We start from the raw sequence: 18,051 nt of genomic DNA on the forward strand, positions 1-18,051 counted from the left end.
GTCACGCATACTGTACTGTAAGAAAACAACGGCTGTGTAGGTGTTGTGTTTCACAGTTTTCCAGGACTAAAACAAACTAACAGTGAACTTCTCATTAGGGTTGTCACAATACTAAAATTTTCAACTCGATACCGATACTCAGGAAAATATTCGATACTCGATACCATTTTCGATACCACAAGGATAAAAACAAATACCCCAAAATTTAACAGAAATATTTTTATCAACAAGAAAAATGCAACTTGTAAAATTTAACAGAAACACAGGTTAAATATTTATAATAAAAAACAGTTGTGCAAAAAGAAACTGCAACTATGGTAACAAGATTCAGATCATCGATACTTTTGAAAATGAGTATCGTATCCGGATACAACGTTTTAGTATCGATACTTTTTTGGGTATCGATACTTTTGACAACCCTACTTCTCACACAGCAAACATAAGCGTTATTTCTTTACAAGTAGATCCATTAGGTTTCTGATGAGACTGCAATATGTTTTTTTCCTATGTGGTCTAATAGGCCAGGTTGGAAAGTTGTATCTGAGCCTGAAAGTTTTCTGGAAAGAAAAAAAAGGCCACACGTTTGTCACCTCAGCTTACCCTCGTGTGGAAGTTTCCATGAGGTGTGACATGACTGTTGCACTGTCCACATGACCTTTCTAGGTTTATGTCCACAAGTGGACAGGTGCCATTATCTCAAAATGGGTCACGGTGTTATGCTGTCACTCTGACCTGGGCCGTCTTCTATAGGACATACCACTGGGCTTCCGCCAGACTGCCCCAACTTAACTTAGCTGCAGGACATTGTTTATACTCCCTCCCCTCTTTCTTTCCCCTTTCCATTCTTCCGTCTCAGCGCTGTATTTTTTCCATCCAAATTCCAAGTATTCCCTCTCAGTTTGTGAGCTCAGCACTGGGGAATGTGCATGGCATGTTGGACAGACTACTGACCCAGAGTGTCCTCGCAGCAGGCACTAAGGAAAGAAGTCTGCACTTTGCCTCCAGAGGGTAAAGATAGTTTTAAACTGTGTGGGCTGCTAAATAGGGGCTTGTCCTTGTTTATACTGTATGACCCAAAGATGAGGTAAATAGTAGCAGTCTCTTCTGCTGTGTGTAGGAGTAACGCAATGTGATGAGCCTCCACGGTATTTTTGAACACAGTGTTTTCTGTGTTGTGAGTTATGATTCTCTTTGTGTCGAACAGTCTGTTCGAGGGCTTTGCCTCCTCTCCTGTGAGTTGTGTTATGTAACACATGTCAGCGACGTATCCAGCAAATAAGATGGATTATCCCCATAGGCCTCTGGTTTTTTGGCTAGCAGTCACACAATGTGGATTTGGGTGCATTATGTAACACCCCAGAAAACAGTGTTCTACTTAAAACAAGTTTGTGAACCCCGTTAACCCAATGTGGAACCGCAACCGCAACCAGTGTTTATTTAACGACTGGAAATAAAAAGTTCTGCGGTTATTTTAAAGGATTTAAGTCTACAATCAGTGCAAGTAACTTAAAATAAATGTCCATCTTCTTTTCTTTTAGGTTGTGTGTGACTTCTCCCCCTCCCCCCCGTGACTTCTGAACCCAAGTCGACCTTCTCCCCCCTCCCCTCCCCTCCCCGAGGCCAGACTGTGATCCATGGCGCTGGAGAAGCTTCTGGGTTTCGGGAAGCAGTTGCTGAGGGTGAAGGTGGTGGACTGTAACACAGAGGACTCCCGTCTGTCCCGATGTCTCAACACTTTCGACCTGGTGGCCCTGGGTGTGGGCAGCACGCTGGGCGCTGGCGTCTATGTGCTAGCTGGCGCTGTTGCACGAGAGAATTCGGGTAAGTTCAGTGGTGGAATGTAGTGGTCGACCAATACGGGTTTTTTAATGCCGATGCTGATTATTTTGACATCAGTCTTAACCGATCCCCGATATGTGCTGCCGATATTGCCTTTTCTCCCTCCATTTACATGATAAAAATGACACAATGATAACAAATGTTACACAAGTCTCAATTCAAACAAAAAAGAAACGTTTATTAACAAAACAAACAAAAAATATTAACAGTTGGATAGCGAACAATGTGAATGTTGTTCTAGGCCTGGAGGTGGTGGCGCCTCAGATGATCCACATATTTGATGTTTTTCTTTTTTCCGGTATCAGCAGCAGCTCACCAGAGAATGGCAGATGTTGCACTGAGCCTTGCCTGCTGTTGGCTCAGGGAAATGGGTTAATTGATCGGTGAACACACGCACGTATCGGCCGATGCTAATACAAGTAAAAAACGCAAATATCGGTCGATATATATCGGCCGGCCGATATATCAGTCTATCTCTAGTGGAATGTAACTAAGTGCATTTACTTAAGTTCTGTAATAAAGTATAATTTTGAGGTACTTGTACTTGCTCTACAGTGGTGTAGTGGTTAGCACTCTTCTGCGTGGAGTTTGCATGTTCTCCCAATGCCAGCGTGGGTTCTCACCGGGTACTCTGGCTTCCTCCCACAGTCCAAAAACGTGCACTTAGGTTTAACTGGTGACTCTGTGATAGTCTGGTGATCTTTCCAGGGTGAACCCTGCCTCTGGCCCAATGTTACCTGGGATCGGCTCCAGCCCCTGCGACCCGAGTGCAGTTAAAAGATAATGAATGAATGTAATATACTTGAGTATTTCCATTTTATGTAACTTTATTATTCTACTTCACTACATTTTAAGGTAAATATTGTACTTTTTATTCCCCTGCATTTGACACTTGACTGACTTTTGACATGAAAATCATGATAAATTTGTGATAAGATTTTTTTATTTATTAAACCTCATAACAGTATATTAAGTAGTTAAAATGAGCCACATCTTGAGGAAATTAAAATTATGCTTACATAAATGCATCAATACAAAAAATGTAATAAAATATTCAGAATATATAAAACAATCTGAGTGGGTCAATTCTGCATAACTTTTACTTTTGATACTTTATGTACATTTTGATGCAGATACTTTTGTACTTTTACTTCAGTAAGTTTCGAATGTAGGACTTTTACTGTAGTGGAGTCATTTCGCAGTGTGGTATTACAGAGTACGTTTACTTAAGAAAGGGAGCTGAATTATTTTTCCACCACTGGGTAAGTTACTCTAAAGAATTAATAGTTGAAATGTGGGACAAATATTAAAGCCTCTAATCACATCATATATTGTCCCCTCTGTAGGTCCTGCGATTGTGCTGTCTTTCCTGATAGCAGCCTTAGCCTCAGTGCTTGCCGGTCTGTGCTATGCTGAGTTTGGAGCCCGTGTCCCCAAGACAGGCTCAGCTTATCTTTACTCCTACGTGACTGTAGGAGAACTCTGGGCCTTCATCACTGGATGGAACCTCATCCTCTCATATATCATTGGTAAATTTCATGGAGCTCCGCATTTACTACTTTATTGTTTCCTTAACCGTTAATAGGGCACTCATTGAAATACTTGCATATTCCAAATTTCAACCCTTGAGGATATTTCATACTGCCAGAATGTGTAAAAAAAAACATACGGACCCGGGGGAGGGGGTAGCATAATATTTTGAGAAAAAAGTTTACGAGATTAAAGTGGCAAATCTGCGAGAAAAAAAGATCTATGAGATTTAAAGTGGTGAATCTGCGAGAACCCCCCACACACTTTTTTCTCGTAAATCTGCAACTTTTTCGCGCAGATTTGCCACTTTAAATCTCTTAAATCTGCAACTTTTTTTTCTGTAGATTTGCCACTTAAATCTAGTTAATTTGCAAAGTCATTGAAGAATAACCCTGTTTGTACGACAAGGTGAATAAAGTTAATATTATTATATTATTATCATACTGATTGGTCAGATGTCATGGTGTCACTGTCTGCGACGTAGCCTGATCTTTGCTGATTAGCTGGAAGAAAAACCATGTGGTTCTACGACCTCACACAGAGACATGGGGACCCAGTTTGATATCCACTGAAGTTACCAAAGATGGTTCTTCGCCCGATAAAGGCTTAACAGAATAAGAAGGTGCAACAGACACCACAAAATTCTACTGGTGTTTCTTCACCTCAGGTACCTCCAGTGTGGCCCGAGCATGGAGCGCTACCTTCGACGAGTTAGTAGGGAAGCGCATAGAGCAGTTCTGCAGAGAGTACATGTCCATGAAAGCACCAGGTATATTGGCCGAGTACCCGGACATGTTTGCTGTTGTCATCATAATCACCCTCACAGGTAGGAAAGGTTCTTTCTCTTTGTCCTTCTCTCTTGTGTATTGACTTTTATTTCACAAAGAACATGCTTTATCTTTGTTAAGCACAAAACACTCTTATACCTCTCTAGCCCAGTTTTAATATTCTCTTACCTTCTCCATTTCTAAGGTCTGCTGGCATTTGGTGTCAAAGAGTCAGCGATGGTGAACAAGGTTTTCACATGCATCAACATCCTAGTGTTGTTGTTCATGGTGGTCTCTGGCCTGGTTAAGGGTACTTTGAAGAACTGGCAGCTGGACCCTGAAGAGATCCTTCACGCCAATTATACCAGTAACTCCAGCCTTAAGTAAGAACATGGACATACACATTCACTTCTGTTAGATATCAAAGGACTTCTGTGACGTATCTGATATTTTTTGGCTTAAATGGACTGTTTATACTTTTTGAAGTGAGGTTGTATGAGGTAATTATCCACAGTCAGTATATTATTGCAATTGATAGAAGCCGGCACGCCCCCCATCCTAAAAAAACTCATAACATTATTTCACCTGTCTTTACCTTGCCGTCAGACAGCTCTTTTTTAAATTAACGTGGGCTGAAGTAAAGCCATTCTATGCTCTTATCAAAGCCACAAGACTCCATGAACAAAATTTGTCATTTTACCTCGCGGAACACAGAAGTTGCTGCTAGGTAAAATTACTGCTTTTGTGAATGGAGTCTGGTGGCTTTGACAAATGCCTGAAGAACAGCTTCAGTTCCCCCTGAATTAACGTAAACAGGACTGTCTCACGGCAAAGTGAAGCAGTAAAAATATTCTAAATATAACATACTCTTTATAGACTTTTGTAGGTGGGCTAAAACACATTTTGCTGCTTCCCCTCCTCCACAGCAGTACATTGCTAAGCTTCTGTGCTGATACTCCTGCCTGTTGTAGGGAATACACTGACTGTGAATAAGCACTGCACACAACTTCACTTCAACTACCCCTAATAAGTCTAAGTTACTCTGGATAATCCACAGATCTCACTACTTTGTTTTTTTTTTTACATTTGGGTGAACTGACCCTTTAAAAAATCACCAAACACATGTTTTTTTCTTCTTCCCTCTTCAGTCTGACAGACATCCTGCCAACCAAAGAGCGTTTAGGAGTGGGTGGCTTTATGCCGTTTGGTTTCTCAGGCGTCTTGTCCGGAGCGGCTACCTGCTTCTACGCCTTTGTTGGATTTGACTGCATCGCCACCACAGGTCAGTGCTAAAAGAAACCAGAAAGCACTCTTTCTGTTGGCCCTGTTCTCCTCTTGTTCCACTACTCGCATCCCTTCTACTCCCTCAAGGGTATGCTTCACTTTTTGAGGCGAGGGTGTTGTAACTGAATCTGGAGTTGGGGCCATTTCAATTCCAAGCTTGTCTAAACATCCAGGGCTGTTACATAAGAGGGGCAGGGCAGAGTGAAAAGATGTAGTTTAGAACGTTTTGTCACAATTTTTCCTCGTAGTGGAATTCAAGGCACCGTGACGCAAGTTAGGGGCGTAAATCATGATATAAGGTTTGGAGAAAACATGTTCCCTATAGATCTACACCTGTGAACAGCTGCGTCTTCATGCATGTAATTCTGTTTAACTGGTTTAAGGACTGGTTTAAGGTTTGCTTTCTCTCTGTTCCACAGGCATTTCCCACCCCTCATTTTCCTGAATTCTAATTGGCTAGCGTGAGGTTGACCCCGAATGATTGCTTGAGTTTAGCTTGTAGAGGCACGTCTGACACACACTCTCAGCCAGCCCTAAACCATTATATCATTGGCGTGTATGTGTGTGTGTGTGTGTGTGTGTGTGTGTGTGTGTGTGTGTATTCTGGCTATAGCATTAAGTTGGCATACCGCCATTATCCCCTCCCCCTCCACATGCACACACATAAGCAGACATAGGCACTCCACACAACTGTTACCACTCTTACCATAATCTGGGCTGCCAGCTTCCATGATAGTGGTATAGAAAGGATCCAGACGATGTTATACATACTCCATCATCAAAATGTGATTTCACTGCAGAACAAGACATGAGTGTTCACCAGAGGAGCTCTGTTGCGTAATCACCTGCAGCTGAATAGTTGGGTGTTTCCGTCTTGAGGGTGCACAGGGAAAATAAGCTCCTTGTGCAGTTTGTTGCAAAATATTCCTTAAATACATGTTTGCCCAGGTTTCCACATTGACTAGAATTATGCCAACATGACCATAAAACAGTGAATGCTGTTTACAATCCTCTCAAATCTCACATTAAATTTAAATAGTCCCCTGGTCAATAGCTGGATGGGGGGGCTGATGTAATTATAGTTGCACAAATTACTATTTAAGAAAGTAAAAGTCAAAAGATTTGTTTGTGTCTTGAACTTCCAGTAAGCAGCACTTTTTTCTTTTAAGGGGATATAGGGTGACATTTTACTGATAATCAGCATGAATCTTTAAGTATTGTTAAATGTTGTTGAAATATGTAAATGAGGCATTATCTTTGTTAATTTGCATACATTTCCAGAATATAAATCAAATCAAATCAGTGTTATTTATAGAGCCCTTTAAAACAGCCACAGCTGATACAAAGTGCTGTACATGGCAGGACTGACCAACAATAAAAACAGAGAACAAATAAAAACAACTAAAACAGAGCGAGTCTCATGCTGAAAACAATAAAAACAAAGAACAGATAAAAACAAATAAAACAGAGCAAAGGCTCACGTTGAGTTAAAAGCCAGTGAATAAAAATGGGTCAACATTCTTAAATCTAAACATTACCCATCTGATCATTAAGTTAAGCCAAGGTTTTTTGGCATTTGATGTTTAGATATGGAAATTAGACAATATCTAATGCCACATTTTGGTGAATATAGGAAAAATCTACAGGCGCACAGTATAGTAAAATACACATGTGTATTTATGATGTTTTCTTTCCGCTAGTCAGAATCTCAAAATGTATCAGTGCATGAAAAAAATGCAAATATTGGCACCCGGTGAAGTAAAAAATAAATACATTTTTACTTATGTTGTAACCTTTTGAACTGTGTCTGTTTTGTCTAGGTGAAGAGGTGAAGAACCCCCAGCGAGCCATCCCTATCGGCATCGTATCCTCGCTGCTCATCTGCTTTGTAGCGTACTTTGGTGTTTCTGCCGCCCTCACACTCATGATGCCATACTACCTACTGGACAGCAACAGCCCTCTGCCTGTAGCTTTTAACTACGTGGGCTGGGGAGGAGCCAAATATGCTGTAGCTGTAGGCTCTCTGTGTGCTCTGTCTACAAGGTAAGCAGTTACACACACCTGCACTGGACTGCCATGAGCTTTAAGTGCACACTCATGTGTTCTAGTTCTCTCAGCATGCAGACACTCACACATTCCTGTGTGTGCGTGTGTGTGTGTGTGCATGTGACTATGTGAATGTATATTTAACTGCAGAAGGGATTTGATCCCTTGACTAAAAATAAGAGCAGTTCTAAGAATGTATTGTACCATCAAATGTGATTATGTAACTGGTGCACCAAAGGCCACTCCAAGCCTCATTTTTATTAATCGATTATAATAGATAATTATGGATTCTTAATTTTAAATTATTAGCATAGTAAATTGGATGTCAACAGACATTTGCTTTGATGTTCCTGCATGCCAATATTACAACCCTGATTCCAAAAAAGTTGGGACAATGAAAATGTGATTAAAATTAATTCATTAAATATAGAACAAAGACAAGATATTTATTGCTCAAACTGGAAAAGTTTTTTTTGTGGATGCTAAATTTGCTGATATTATTTTTTTTTTTTTTTACACAAAATCCCATATTTTTTATAATCAGGGTTGTTGTATTACTGTATATGTTATGCAGAAAATACAGTTATGTTATGTGAATGTACTGTATGATGTTCCTTGTCTCTGTGAGCTGGTGTCTCTGTTCATGTATGTTTCACGGCATTCTCTGTGGCTGTAAGTGTGGATACTTTATATCCTGGTCTCCCCCCCTGGTAGCCTGCTGGGTGCTATGTTCCCTATGCCCCGTGTGATCTGGGCTATGGCCGACGATGGGCTGCTTTTCAAGTTCATGTCCGAGATCAGCCCCCGCACCAAAACCCCGCTAACTGCAACCCTCACCTCTGGCATAGGGGCAGGTGAGACACTAACACGCATGTTTTAAAACAGCATCCATTTTCACTGAGGCTTCTTTCCATGCTGCTGGGCTGACCTGCTGATTGCAGGATTGATTTGAACTGAAAAATGAACTCAGCACCAGCATGAAAAAGTTGTCACTAACTGTCTCTAATTCTGACTTTATCCCTTTGTAGTTGGTTGAGGCAGTCCAGGTTGTACATTGTTAATTTTCTAACATGGGTCAATTTCTGGACTTTATTTTTTTATTGAACTTAAAGAGACTTTTTTTTCTACCTGCATCTCTGTGGTAATATGGAAAATAAACTGAACGGCTTGCTGAAGTAACCAACATTTTCTATAATTAATAGAGAGTGACAGCATGTAGAGCACCATATTTGCTATTTAGAGGGATCATTTTTGCATGCTGGTATCAGAAAACCCTTGGTCCAACCTCATGCCCTTGCTGCTCTACAGTGCAGCCAGTCTCCAGTCTCCCATTGCACGTTCTCCCATCCCAATCCTCAACTCCTATCTTGCCAAAAGTATTCGTCTCCTTTTGCAAATTCTTCACCTTTCTCCCCAACTGACCTCGTCTCTTCCTCCTTTCTTTCCCCTCGTTCCTCTGCCCTCCACCTACAATTGTCATCCCTCTCTGATGTTTTCCTCCCCACGCTTCCCCAGTCTGTTGGGTTCCATGTTCCCCCTACCCCGCATCATCTTTGCCATGGCTCGGGATGGCCTGCTCTTCTCCTTCCTGTCCCGCGTCAGCGAGAGGAAATCCCCCATAACTTCCACAATGGCCGCTGGGGTTATGTCTGGTAAGATTGATAGGGGATGTGAACGAGGCAGGGATAAGGAAAACAGAGATCTGTATCGAGGGGATAAAGAGTGCCAGGGCATACACTGAAGAGGGAGACGATATGAGATGATTTGGAGGTTGATTTAAACAAAAACAAGTAGCCTGCATGACCCACTATGAACTATTGGATGTGAATCCTATTGATATAGGGGAACTGATAACAAAAGAATGGCTAAAGACTTGCACTTCAAAAAAGGTGCGTCTAAAAACAAGATAAAAACACTAAATCTGAGGAAAATTATCTTGCTGCAAGGACAGATAATCTCACTTGACAAGATTTCTTAAATTAAGATTCTTAAATCTAGAAATAAGCATGTTAAAATAAGAAATTAATTCTTAAAACAAGATCAATTATCTAACACTTCTAAATCTAAAGTTTTTTTTATCTTGGTAAGAAACAAATAATTTGCAGTGCACTCTGCTCGGGCCAGTTCATTGCTGTTTGCAGCTGTAATTTATCTTGTTTTAACAGTCAATTTCTTATTTTAAGTGTTGAATGTGCTTATTTCTAGATTTAACAATTTTAATTTAAGAAATCTTGTCAAGTGAAATTATCTGTCCATGCAGCAAGATCATTTCCCTCAGATTTAGTGTTTTTATCTTGTCTTTAGACACACCTTTTTTGCAGTGCATAGGCTATTTTTCAAAATTATTTATTGTGATTTTATTTTAACTTGAAATTGTTGTGTTGTAGCATAAGTTATTTTAAAACAGGTGTGAGCTGCACCATTGAATGCACTTTTTTTTCTTTGTTTTTACTTGTAAGTAGACATGTTTATGGTAAATAAGAGGAGTCGACTATCTTAAAAACACACTACGAGCCTCTCTAATTATTTTGTACAGCAACACAGATTCTAAGGATCAAGGAAACATTATATTATCTCAAATTCTTTCCCTCTTTCCTCTCTTTAGCTATCATGGCATTTCTGTTTGACCTAAAGGACCTGGTGGACCTGATGTCAATAGGAACGCTGCTCGCCTACACATTAGTGGCCGCCTGTGTCCTGGTTCTCAGGTCAGTGTGAGGACACAGTATATAAAGCTATAATAAGGGACACTGGTTCAGGGAAGGAGAGTATTTTTGGAGTTGAGTTGAGTTCCAGCTTGAAGAAAAAACACATAACAGTTCCATCACCACCTTCCTGCTGCCGCATATAATTATATATTGAATTACTATCTAAAGATGTGGCTGCAGCTGACGTTATCGTTTGATTGACATAACGCAGAGACATTCTGCAGTAGTGTTGCAATATGGACTAATTGGAATATTGTCTATTTGCATTAGTGTGAATAGTGAGTATAGTCGCAGTGGTAAAACAGCTTTGTGTGTGTGTTTTGATTGTGTCAGGTACCAGCCCGAGCAGCCCAGTATGGGGTATCAGATGGGGAACATCCAGGATGAGGCGGACATGAGCGACGGCATCAGCGTCCCCAGTATGGGCATCCTGCCTGGTATGGAGGAGAGGTTCAGTTTCCAAACCCTCCTGTTTCCTGATAACCCTGAGCCATCCACACTGTCAGGCTTCGCTGTCAACATCTGCGCCTCTCTCATGGGTATGTGATCACACATTCAATGCATTTAACCCTCTGGGGTCTAAGATCGTGCCGTCCTGATCAGATCATGTGACGTTTAACCCTTAATAGGGCACTCATTGAAATACTTGCAGATTCCAAATTTCAACCCTAGAGAATATTGGAGGATATTACATACTGCCAGAATGTGTAAAAAAAACATACGGACCCGGGGGAGGGCGGTAATATTTTGAGATATAAAGTTTACGAGATTAAAGTGGCAAATCTACGAGAAAAAAAGTGCAGATTTCTGAGATTTAAAGTGGTGAATCTTCTTTTTTTCTCGTAAATCTGTGACTTTTTTTGCGCAGATTTGCCACTTTAAGTCTCTTAAATCTGCAACTTTTTTTCTTGTAGATTTGTCACTTTAATCTAGGGTTTGTATTTTTATTCATACTTGGCCCTAATATGCCGTCAAAGTCAAGTTCTCCTGGAGGCCAAGGTGAATAAAGTTGAAAGTGAGCTGAAACTACAGAGCAGCCAGAGCCAGAACATGCTGCAGAAAAACGTTGCAGAAGCAGAATTGAGCATTTTAGTCTCAAAGTAGAGATGCTAGAGGGCTAGCCCGGCTATGTAAACATTAATTTCTGTCGCTCTACATACATCATCTGGTATAACTGATATGATTGGCTAAGAGCTACGTAAAGACGCTTTTGATAGACATTCTTAGCGCCCAATAAACGGCTCTGGAGGATCGTTTACCACACCTCCCCTACGGAGAAATGAATGGCTGGTTTCCAGACTTATCTCATTTGTGGTTAGCCAGGCTATGATTTTTGTGTATTTTTGGGCTCAATATGTTGATCAAGTAGGTTAAACTGAGAAAATAATTGTCAGATCATATAGGTGAAGAAAAAATGGATACCAAATATGGGTATAGTAAACATTTTTTATGTGGTCCATGAAGGGCAAAATCAAAAGTATTCAAAAACGGCCAAAATGGGCTCAGTCCCCAGAGGGTTAAAACAAATTTACTGAGTCCTATTTGTTGAGTTAAATGTCACTTGCACAGATTTGTACATGTTATTATATAAAAGCGTATGTACTTCTGCAGGAACGTTGATCCTGGTGTTCAGCGTACTGGCAGTGCAGGGAGGTACTGCTGTGTGGAACGTCATAGCCCTCAGTGTCATCTTCATGGTGTGTCTCCTCCTCACTTTTATCATCTGGAGACAGCCCGAGAGCAAGACAAAACTTTCTTTCAAGGTTTGATTCCACAAATTTATATTTGTGCATAATAGTCTGGATTTTTGTATCTTTTTATTTTTTTATTTTGTGTCACTTACACTTCATGTATGTCTCCTTTCTATGATATTTGACTCTTTAGGTGCCACTGCTACCCTTCATTCCAGTGATCAGCATGTTTGTAAATGTTTATCTGATGATGCAGCTGGACAGAGGCACTTGGATACGGTTTTCTGTCTGGATGGCTATAGGTACGTAGTCTTTTAAGGTTTTGAACTTACTTACCATTAATACACATTGTATTGATCCCTGAAAGGCATTCTATGCAGAATTTTTCAGTAGCTTTTTGTAAAAGCACCATGTAAAGGTGGCCCCTTCTCCCTGTCTCAACAACAGAGAAAGAGAGAGAGAGATATGCGGTGTAAGCGAGAAAAAAAACTTTTTTCTGATTGTTCCATTGCAGATAAACTCAAAGCATGACCACGCACTATGGGAAGTGCAGCATTGCTGGATTTTGAGTGAATGTTATTGGCTCTAGGCTACACTGTGGCAGTGGGCTACTCACATAGGGTGGCTGTGGCTCAGTTGGTAGAGTGGTCACCCACCAATCAGAGGGTTGGTAGTTCGATCCCTGACCATGGCAGCCTACATGTCGAAGTATCCTTGAGCAAGATACTGAACCCCAAATTGCTCCCGATGCTGCGTTCATCGGTGTGTGAATGAATTCCCAATGGTGGCAGGTGGCACTGTTTAGGGTAGCCTCTGCCACCAGTATGAATGTGAGTGTGAATGGGTAAATGAGTGCAGTCTGTAGTGTAAAGCGCTTCGGGTGGTCGCAAAGCGACTAGAAAAGAGCTATATAAGTGCAGGTCCATTTACACAGAACCGTCCCAAGCATGGCAAAATAGGAAGAAAATACAGGCAGAGAGTAGGATCCCTGGAATGGACGCTGCCACAGAGAGGCATTAACTTTGGAAAAATCCTGCATAATATTGCTTTAAGGGTTAACTACTTGTTGCACTTTACTTGCTTTAGTAGTTTGAAATAAGGCGCATGGATAAGGTGTCCATTCAATCATATGGCATCACTTTGTCATCTCAGACACAAGCAGGAACTGTTTTGAAGCATGTCTTATGACTATTTTTCTAGGTTTCGTGATCTACTTCTGCTACGGCATTCATCACAGCAACGAGGCCAATCTGGCGCACTCGTCTCCTGAGACGGAGATGAACGGCTTCAAGTGCGACCAGGATTCAGAGGACATGTCGCCGGAGAAGGAGGCCTTCCTGCACAATGGCATCGATGTCCAGGACGAGGACGATGGAGATTTGTAGGACGCATTAGAACATGCTGTGTACATTTCAACCTCCCCTGACGCCGGTCTCGCAGAGCTCCCTTTTTGGGAAATCGATGATAGATATCTTTGACCTAAAATTGACAAACCTGTGACTTTCCCCCTTGACTGCTGGGTGGAAAACAGAAAACTGGCGACAACACTCACACAAAAATAGAACATATTGAGCCATAATTGACACGTTCTATTATGTCACTGTTTTGTAAAAAGGCTTGTTACCCCTTTTGCTTGACCTTGGGCTTCAACTGCTTGTTATCGCTTGGCTGTCTGGGGGGGAGGGCTCATACTGCAGGCATCTCAGTGTTTCAGGGAGGTTGAGTGGAGGTCTGGGTTACATTGCTGGCAGTTGTGATGATGTGCACATGTGTAACAAATTAATCTGGGTGCCAGAGCATTTTTGGTCTTTCTTTCTGTGAAAACACAAAACCTTCTGTATATATCTACACAATCACGTAACACAGTCAGTATTCAATACAGATTGGTACCAATAGCTATATTCTCTTTAACGTGCCAACACTTGTGTAACTGGTGTTGAAATGCTGCTCTAACAGTCCTCCGTGACAAGTGAAAGCTTGCACAATACACTGCAACCCTGTCCGTTAGCAGAAAAGGGTGGTCGAGCTGCACATACAGTAGAAGTTGGCCAACAGGGAGCTTAGATCTGGCTGCAAATTATGATGCAGAAACGTCAAGACACTAAACAACACACATATATATATATATATATCCTGTTGGACAGTTCCTTCAAACCACATGACTAGTTATAGTTAAATAGTTAACGGGTAATATAGGCTTTCTAATTTGGGATTTAATTGTCTTGATGAATATATGGAATCTTCTGTTGAGCTTCAGGTGAAGACAGTGACAGCTCCTGAATGTCAGGTAATGTAATGTAACATTAGACAATAGTGGATTTTCACAGTGCTGGCTGCTGTGTCGTTTTATGTCTGTAGCTTGTAACATCTTGCCTTTTGTTTTTGAAAATACAAAAATAAGAATATAAAATATATTTGTTCTTGGGCTATACAGTGGTGCAGTGGTTAGCACTCTTGCCTCACAGCAAGAGGGTCGCTGGTTCGACTCCGGCCTGCGGCTCTTCTGGGTGGAGTTTGCATGTTCTCCCTGTGTCAGCGTGGGTTCTCTCCGGGTACTCTAGCTTGCTCCCACACAAAAACATGCATTTCAGTTTAATTGGTGACTCTAAATTGCCCATAGGTGTGAATGAGAGCGTGATTGTCTGTCTCCATGTATCTGTCCTGTAATCGTACATTAATTTCAATCCATTTTTTTGCTGTCATTCTTCTCCCAACAGCTAGTAGTAGCTTATAGCCGTGTTTCTCTGGAGGTGACGTATGGTTTTCGATCGTCGGGACGGATTAAACACAGGAGACACAACTGTCACTGCTGTCGCTAATTGTGCACAACATTAGCAGCTGATCATAAACAAAGCAGCATGGCTAATTATGCACAGCTTCTCCACTGATCTTGAGTGATCGTGAATTAACCGGCATCGCTAACTGTGCACAGAGTGTCAGGTGCTTGTTGTAAACAAACAGAGATCGCTAAGTGAACACCTCCTGCAGCAGCAGCACATACACACTGTACTGCTACAGAGCTAACTGTTAGCCGGCTCTGTGCTTGCAGCGGGGAGAGACTGCTCCAGGAGGAATGTGCCGCTTCGACTCGTTCTTACTCTTCTTAACGAGCTGCCGTCCCCCGCAGTTCATTAGGAAGAGCCGAAAAGTTGCTAATTATAGCAACAAAGTCGCTAAGTTGGCGACACTGCTTTCGCCGGCTTTTACAAATGGCGTGTGTTGTTGTGGCGTCGAGTACTACGTCACATCCTGCTTAGCGATCTATCCAATCAGTAACCAGGCTTTTTTCAGGGGAGGAAAAAGACCCTGCTCTTCCACAGGGACGAAAAAAGTCCCGACAAAAGCTCGCTCCAGTCAGCTCATATTGAAATTAGGGGCGTTTCGCCGAGTGAGACCTGCCTCTTTCGGGGTATTGCCCGGTAGTGGAAACAGCCCTAATATAGCAGATATGAGGAGCGGCCAAAGAGGGCGTTTTTAAATCCACTTCTTTTTTAATTCTCAAACATGTAATCTTCAGAGCCACCTGTTGTTGACTCAGGTGGCTCTGAAGAAGTCACTCAAAGCAATTTTTCAGACCCTCTGCAGCCACAACAAAGGCGTTATAAGTTTTTATGCAGTAGTTTTCCCCAAGACCTGTAAACAGTCCCTGGTGTGTAAAAGTTTAATTCATCATATAACTGCAGACCTATTCATCAAAACATACATCACATTTCTTTTCGTTTTAACCTTAAGTGCATTTACTGTGGTTTGGGGAGTCCTTTACATCGATGTAGCTGTCTATAAGAAACAACATTTATAATCAAGATTGTGTATATAAGATATTGTTTATATTTTGTGCGGTAAATTATTTGTGAATTGGAGAAAAGGCTTATATATTGTTGCCCTGTTTGTGTCTAACATTGTTTTCCTTATATTGTGTTTACATGATCAGTGCAACTGAAACTTTATGCTCAGGGTTGGCAAAATCACTGCCTTCACCTTATTTCGTCATGACTAAAAGTACACACTAGAAATACGGGATAGTGGCATGACTATGGCAGAAACAAGTTATTTAGGGTCATAGTAGCTGTAGTAGACTCATAATAACAAACTGAGATCACATTACTGTTTACAGTATCACTTTTGTCAAGCATGCATAACAGACTTTTCCAAGGATTTGGTTATTTGTGCATTTAAAATATGAACATACTTTGTTGAAAATGTAGTCATACTGTAATTCAGAAATATCTATTTTTTGATATCTATGAATATACAAACTTATATTTTCTGTCAAAGCACATGTAAATCCTATAATTTCAAAGAAATCTAACCATGCACAGTATAACTTGACAATTTCAACCGATTAATGTTTTATTTTAAAGTCTGCTTTTGAATATACAAAGGGATTTTTGTGTATTTTAACATCCATCTGTGACTCTGGCCTAATCACAACTTCTTTTTCCTTCATGTCATGCCATGTCGATACACATATGAAAATAGATGAAAAGAAGGACCTTCCTTCTTTCTCTTTTGATGCTGTTTAGTGACTTTAGCTTCCCTGTACATAGCGTGTGTCACATAATAAGGCTTTTGATGTTTCAAATCCATCACCAGTTTATGACCGGCACCTTCATGCATCAATTTTTCAGACTTCTTTGCCTGCTTTTTTCTTCGTTGTTGTTGGTTTCCAGTGTGTATAGAATTATGTAAATGTTTAAAAAAAAAAAAAAAAAAAAGCACAAAAACAGCCTGTATGTTTGGGTCACATCAATGGTTTCTTATTTTGTTACGCATCACTGGCTTTATTAGCTTTTCATGGTATCTCACAGCCTTCTTCAGCAGATGGAGATAGCTCAGTTGTCAAAGTTTCACCCCTACTGCAGGTTAGATGAGGACAACAGAGCGGAGAAACTTCTTTTTCTGAGGAAGACCATGAGATACAGCTGAAATACCCAGAAAGAGCTAGTAAGTGGGCCTTTAGTAATGAATTTTTTCTTGCATTCTGGTGTTAATGGTATTTTTTCAGGTATGCATTTGTAGCCTTTAGATTTAACAAGGCTTCCAGGTCTTATATTGTTAAACAACTTCCTGAAATGTGACTGTTTCTAACAAAGAAAAATATGACAGATTTTGTAACATTTTACATATAAAGTTACTGTATGTGATACTTAAAGTTTCTTTCCTTTGGCGGTATTTGCTGGTACAATTAGGACCGACACAATCGAGAGATGCTGAGAATGAGAGGCTGAAAGCAACTCATACAATATGTTTGGGGTTTTTTTTTTATAAACAAAATGTTGTGCCCGATCACACAAAAACCCAACACAATTAACCCTTAATGTCACCATGTTGGCTAAGTAGTATGCATTCACTTCTATATGTTAAGACCTTGTTTTTGCTTGTACAGTGTGTCCTTTTATTTTTGTTAATGGCTTTGTATGCTTCACTCCTGTAAATAAAACAAGCTTTTCAACATCCAGGCTCCTCATTCAAATTCAAATTCAAAATTCCTTTATTTATCCCCAAGGGGAAATTCAGTCAGTCTGTTAGTGTCACGGGTTTCTTTGTTCTCTGGTTATAGAGTCAGAGATTCAATAAGGCGATTTATTTACACAGGCAGGTTTGTAAAAACAACAGTAAAAATACTGTGGGTGACGGAGGGGCACAGTCTTTTAAAAGAGTCTTTACCAGGGGTCCAAAGCTGTACATGCAGTCTTTTATTCCTCCTTGACTGCAGGTAAGGGGGGGACAAGGTAGAGTCCAGCCAGCGTGTCATCTGCTGCTCCTCTATCTGCTCTGCTGTGTCTGTGTGCAGAGCCGGCACAAGCCTCCATGGGGCCCTAAGCAGAATTCAATTTCGGGCCCTCTATTCATGCCAATAATATTGATTGTTAATAACAAAAATAATACCAATGCAATAATAATGCAAATAATACCAATAAATGAAGGATGTCCAGGGTGTCACATATGGTTTTTAGTCTCAAAATGTAGCACATTCAAATACAAGAGCGACCTGGGGTTGTAAAAACAAAAATAATATATATTATATACATTATATTATATACATATAGGCCTACATCAGCAGCAGCACTCTGTTGACATATCTTTGATGAAACAGAAACTCAAATCACTAAATCACTCATACATGCAAAAAATAAAAAAAATATTATTGGTATTATTATTGGTATTTGCTCTTGGGGGCCCCCT

At 40.7% G+C, this 18,051-nt stretch overlaps 1 protein-coding gene across 1 annotated transcript; it reads left to right on the forward strand.

Annotated features, from left to right (window-relative positions):
• The first annotated feature begins 1,634 nt into the window (after positions 1-1,634).
• Positions 1,635-16,655, forward strand: slc7a1a (solute carrier family 7 member 1a). Its single transcript, XM_059352269.1, has 12 exons — positions 1,635-1,821; positions 3,186-3,368; positions 4,037-4,195; positions 4,342-4,519; positions 5,285-5,418; positions 7,241-7,463; positions 8,181-8,320; positions 10,072-10,174; positions 10,508-10,713; positions 11,786-11,937; positions 12,059-12,167; positions 13,066-16,655. Exons 1-12 carry the CDS (start codon positions 1,635-1,637, stop codon positions 13,248-13,250), a joined length of 1,959 nt encoding a protein of 652 aa, XP_059208252.1. The 3' UTR covers positions 13,251-16,655.
• The last annotated feature ends 1,396 nt before the right edge of the window (positions 16,656-18,051 follow it).

The sequence above is a fragment of the Centropristis striata genome, chromosome 15 (assembly GCF_030273125.1).
Source record: "Centropristis striata isolate RG_2023a ecotype Rhode Island chromosome 15, C.striata_1.0, whole genome shotgun sequence".
Taxonomy (NCBI): Eukaryota; Metazoa; Chordata; class Actinopteri; order Perciformes; family Serranidae; genus Centropristis; species Centropristis striata.

Bases quoted from the DNA above. Each gene is read 5' to 3' on its own strand.
- slc7a1a (XM_059352269.1), top strand. From the start codon at position 1,635: ATGGCGCTGGAGAAGCTTCTGGGTTTCGGGAAGCAGTTGCTGAGGGTG. The intron at 5,419-7,240 runs GTCAGTGCTAAA...TGTTTTGTCTAG, and splicing joins TGACTGCATCGCCACCACAG to GTGAAGAGGTGAAGAACCCC. The intron at 10,714-11,785 runs GTATGTGATCAC...GTACTTCTGCAG, and splicing joins CATCTGCGCCTCTCTCATGG to GAACGTTGATCCTGGTGTTC.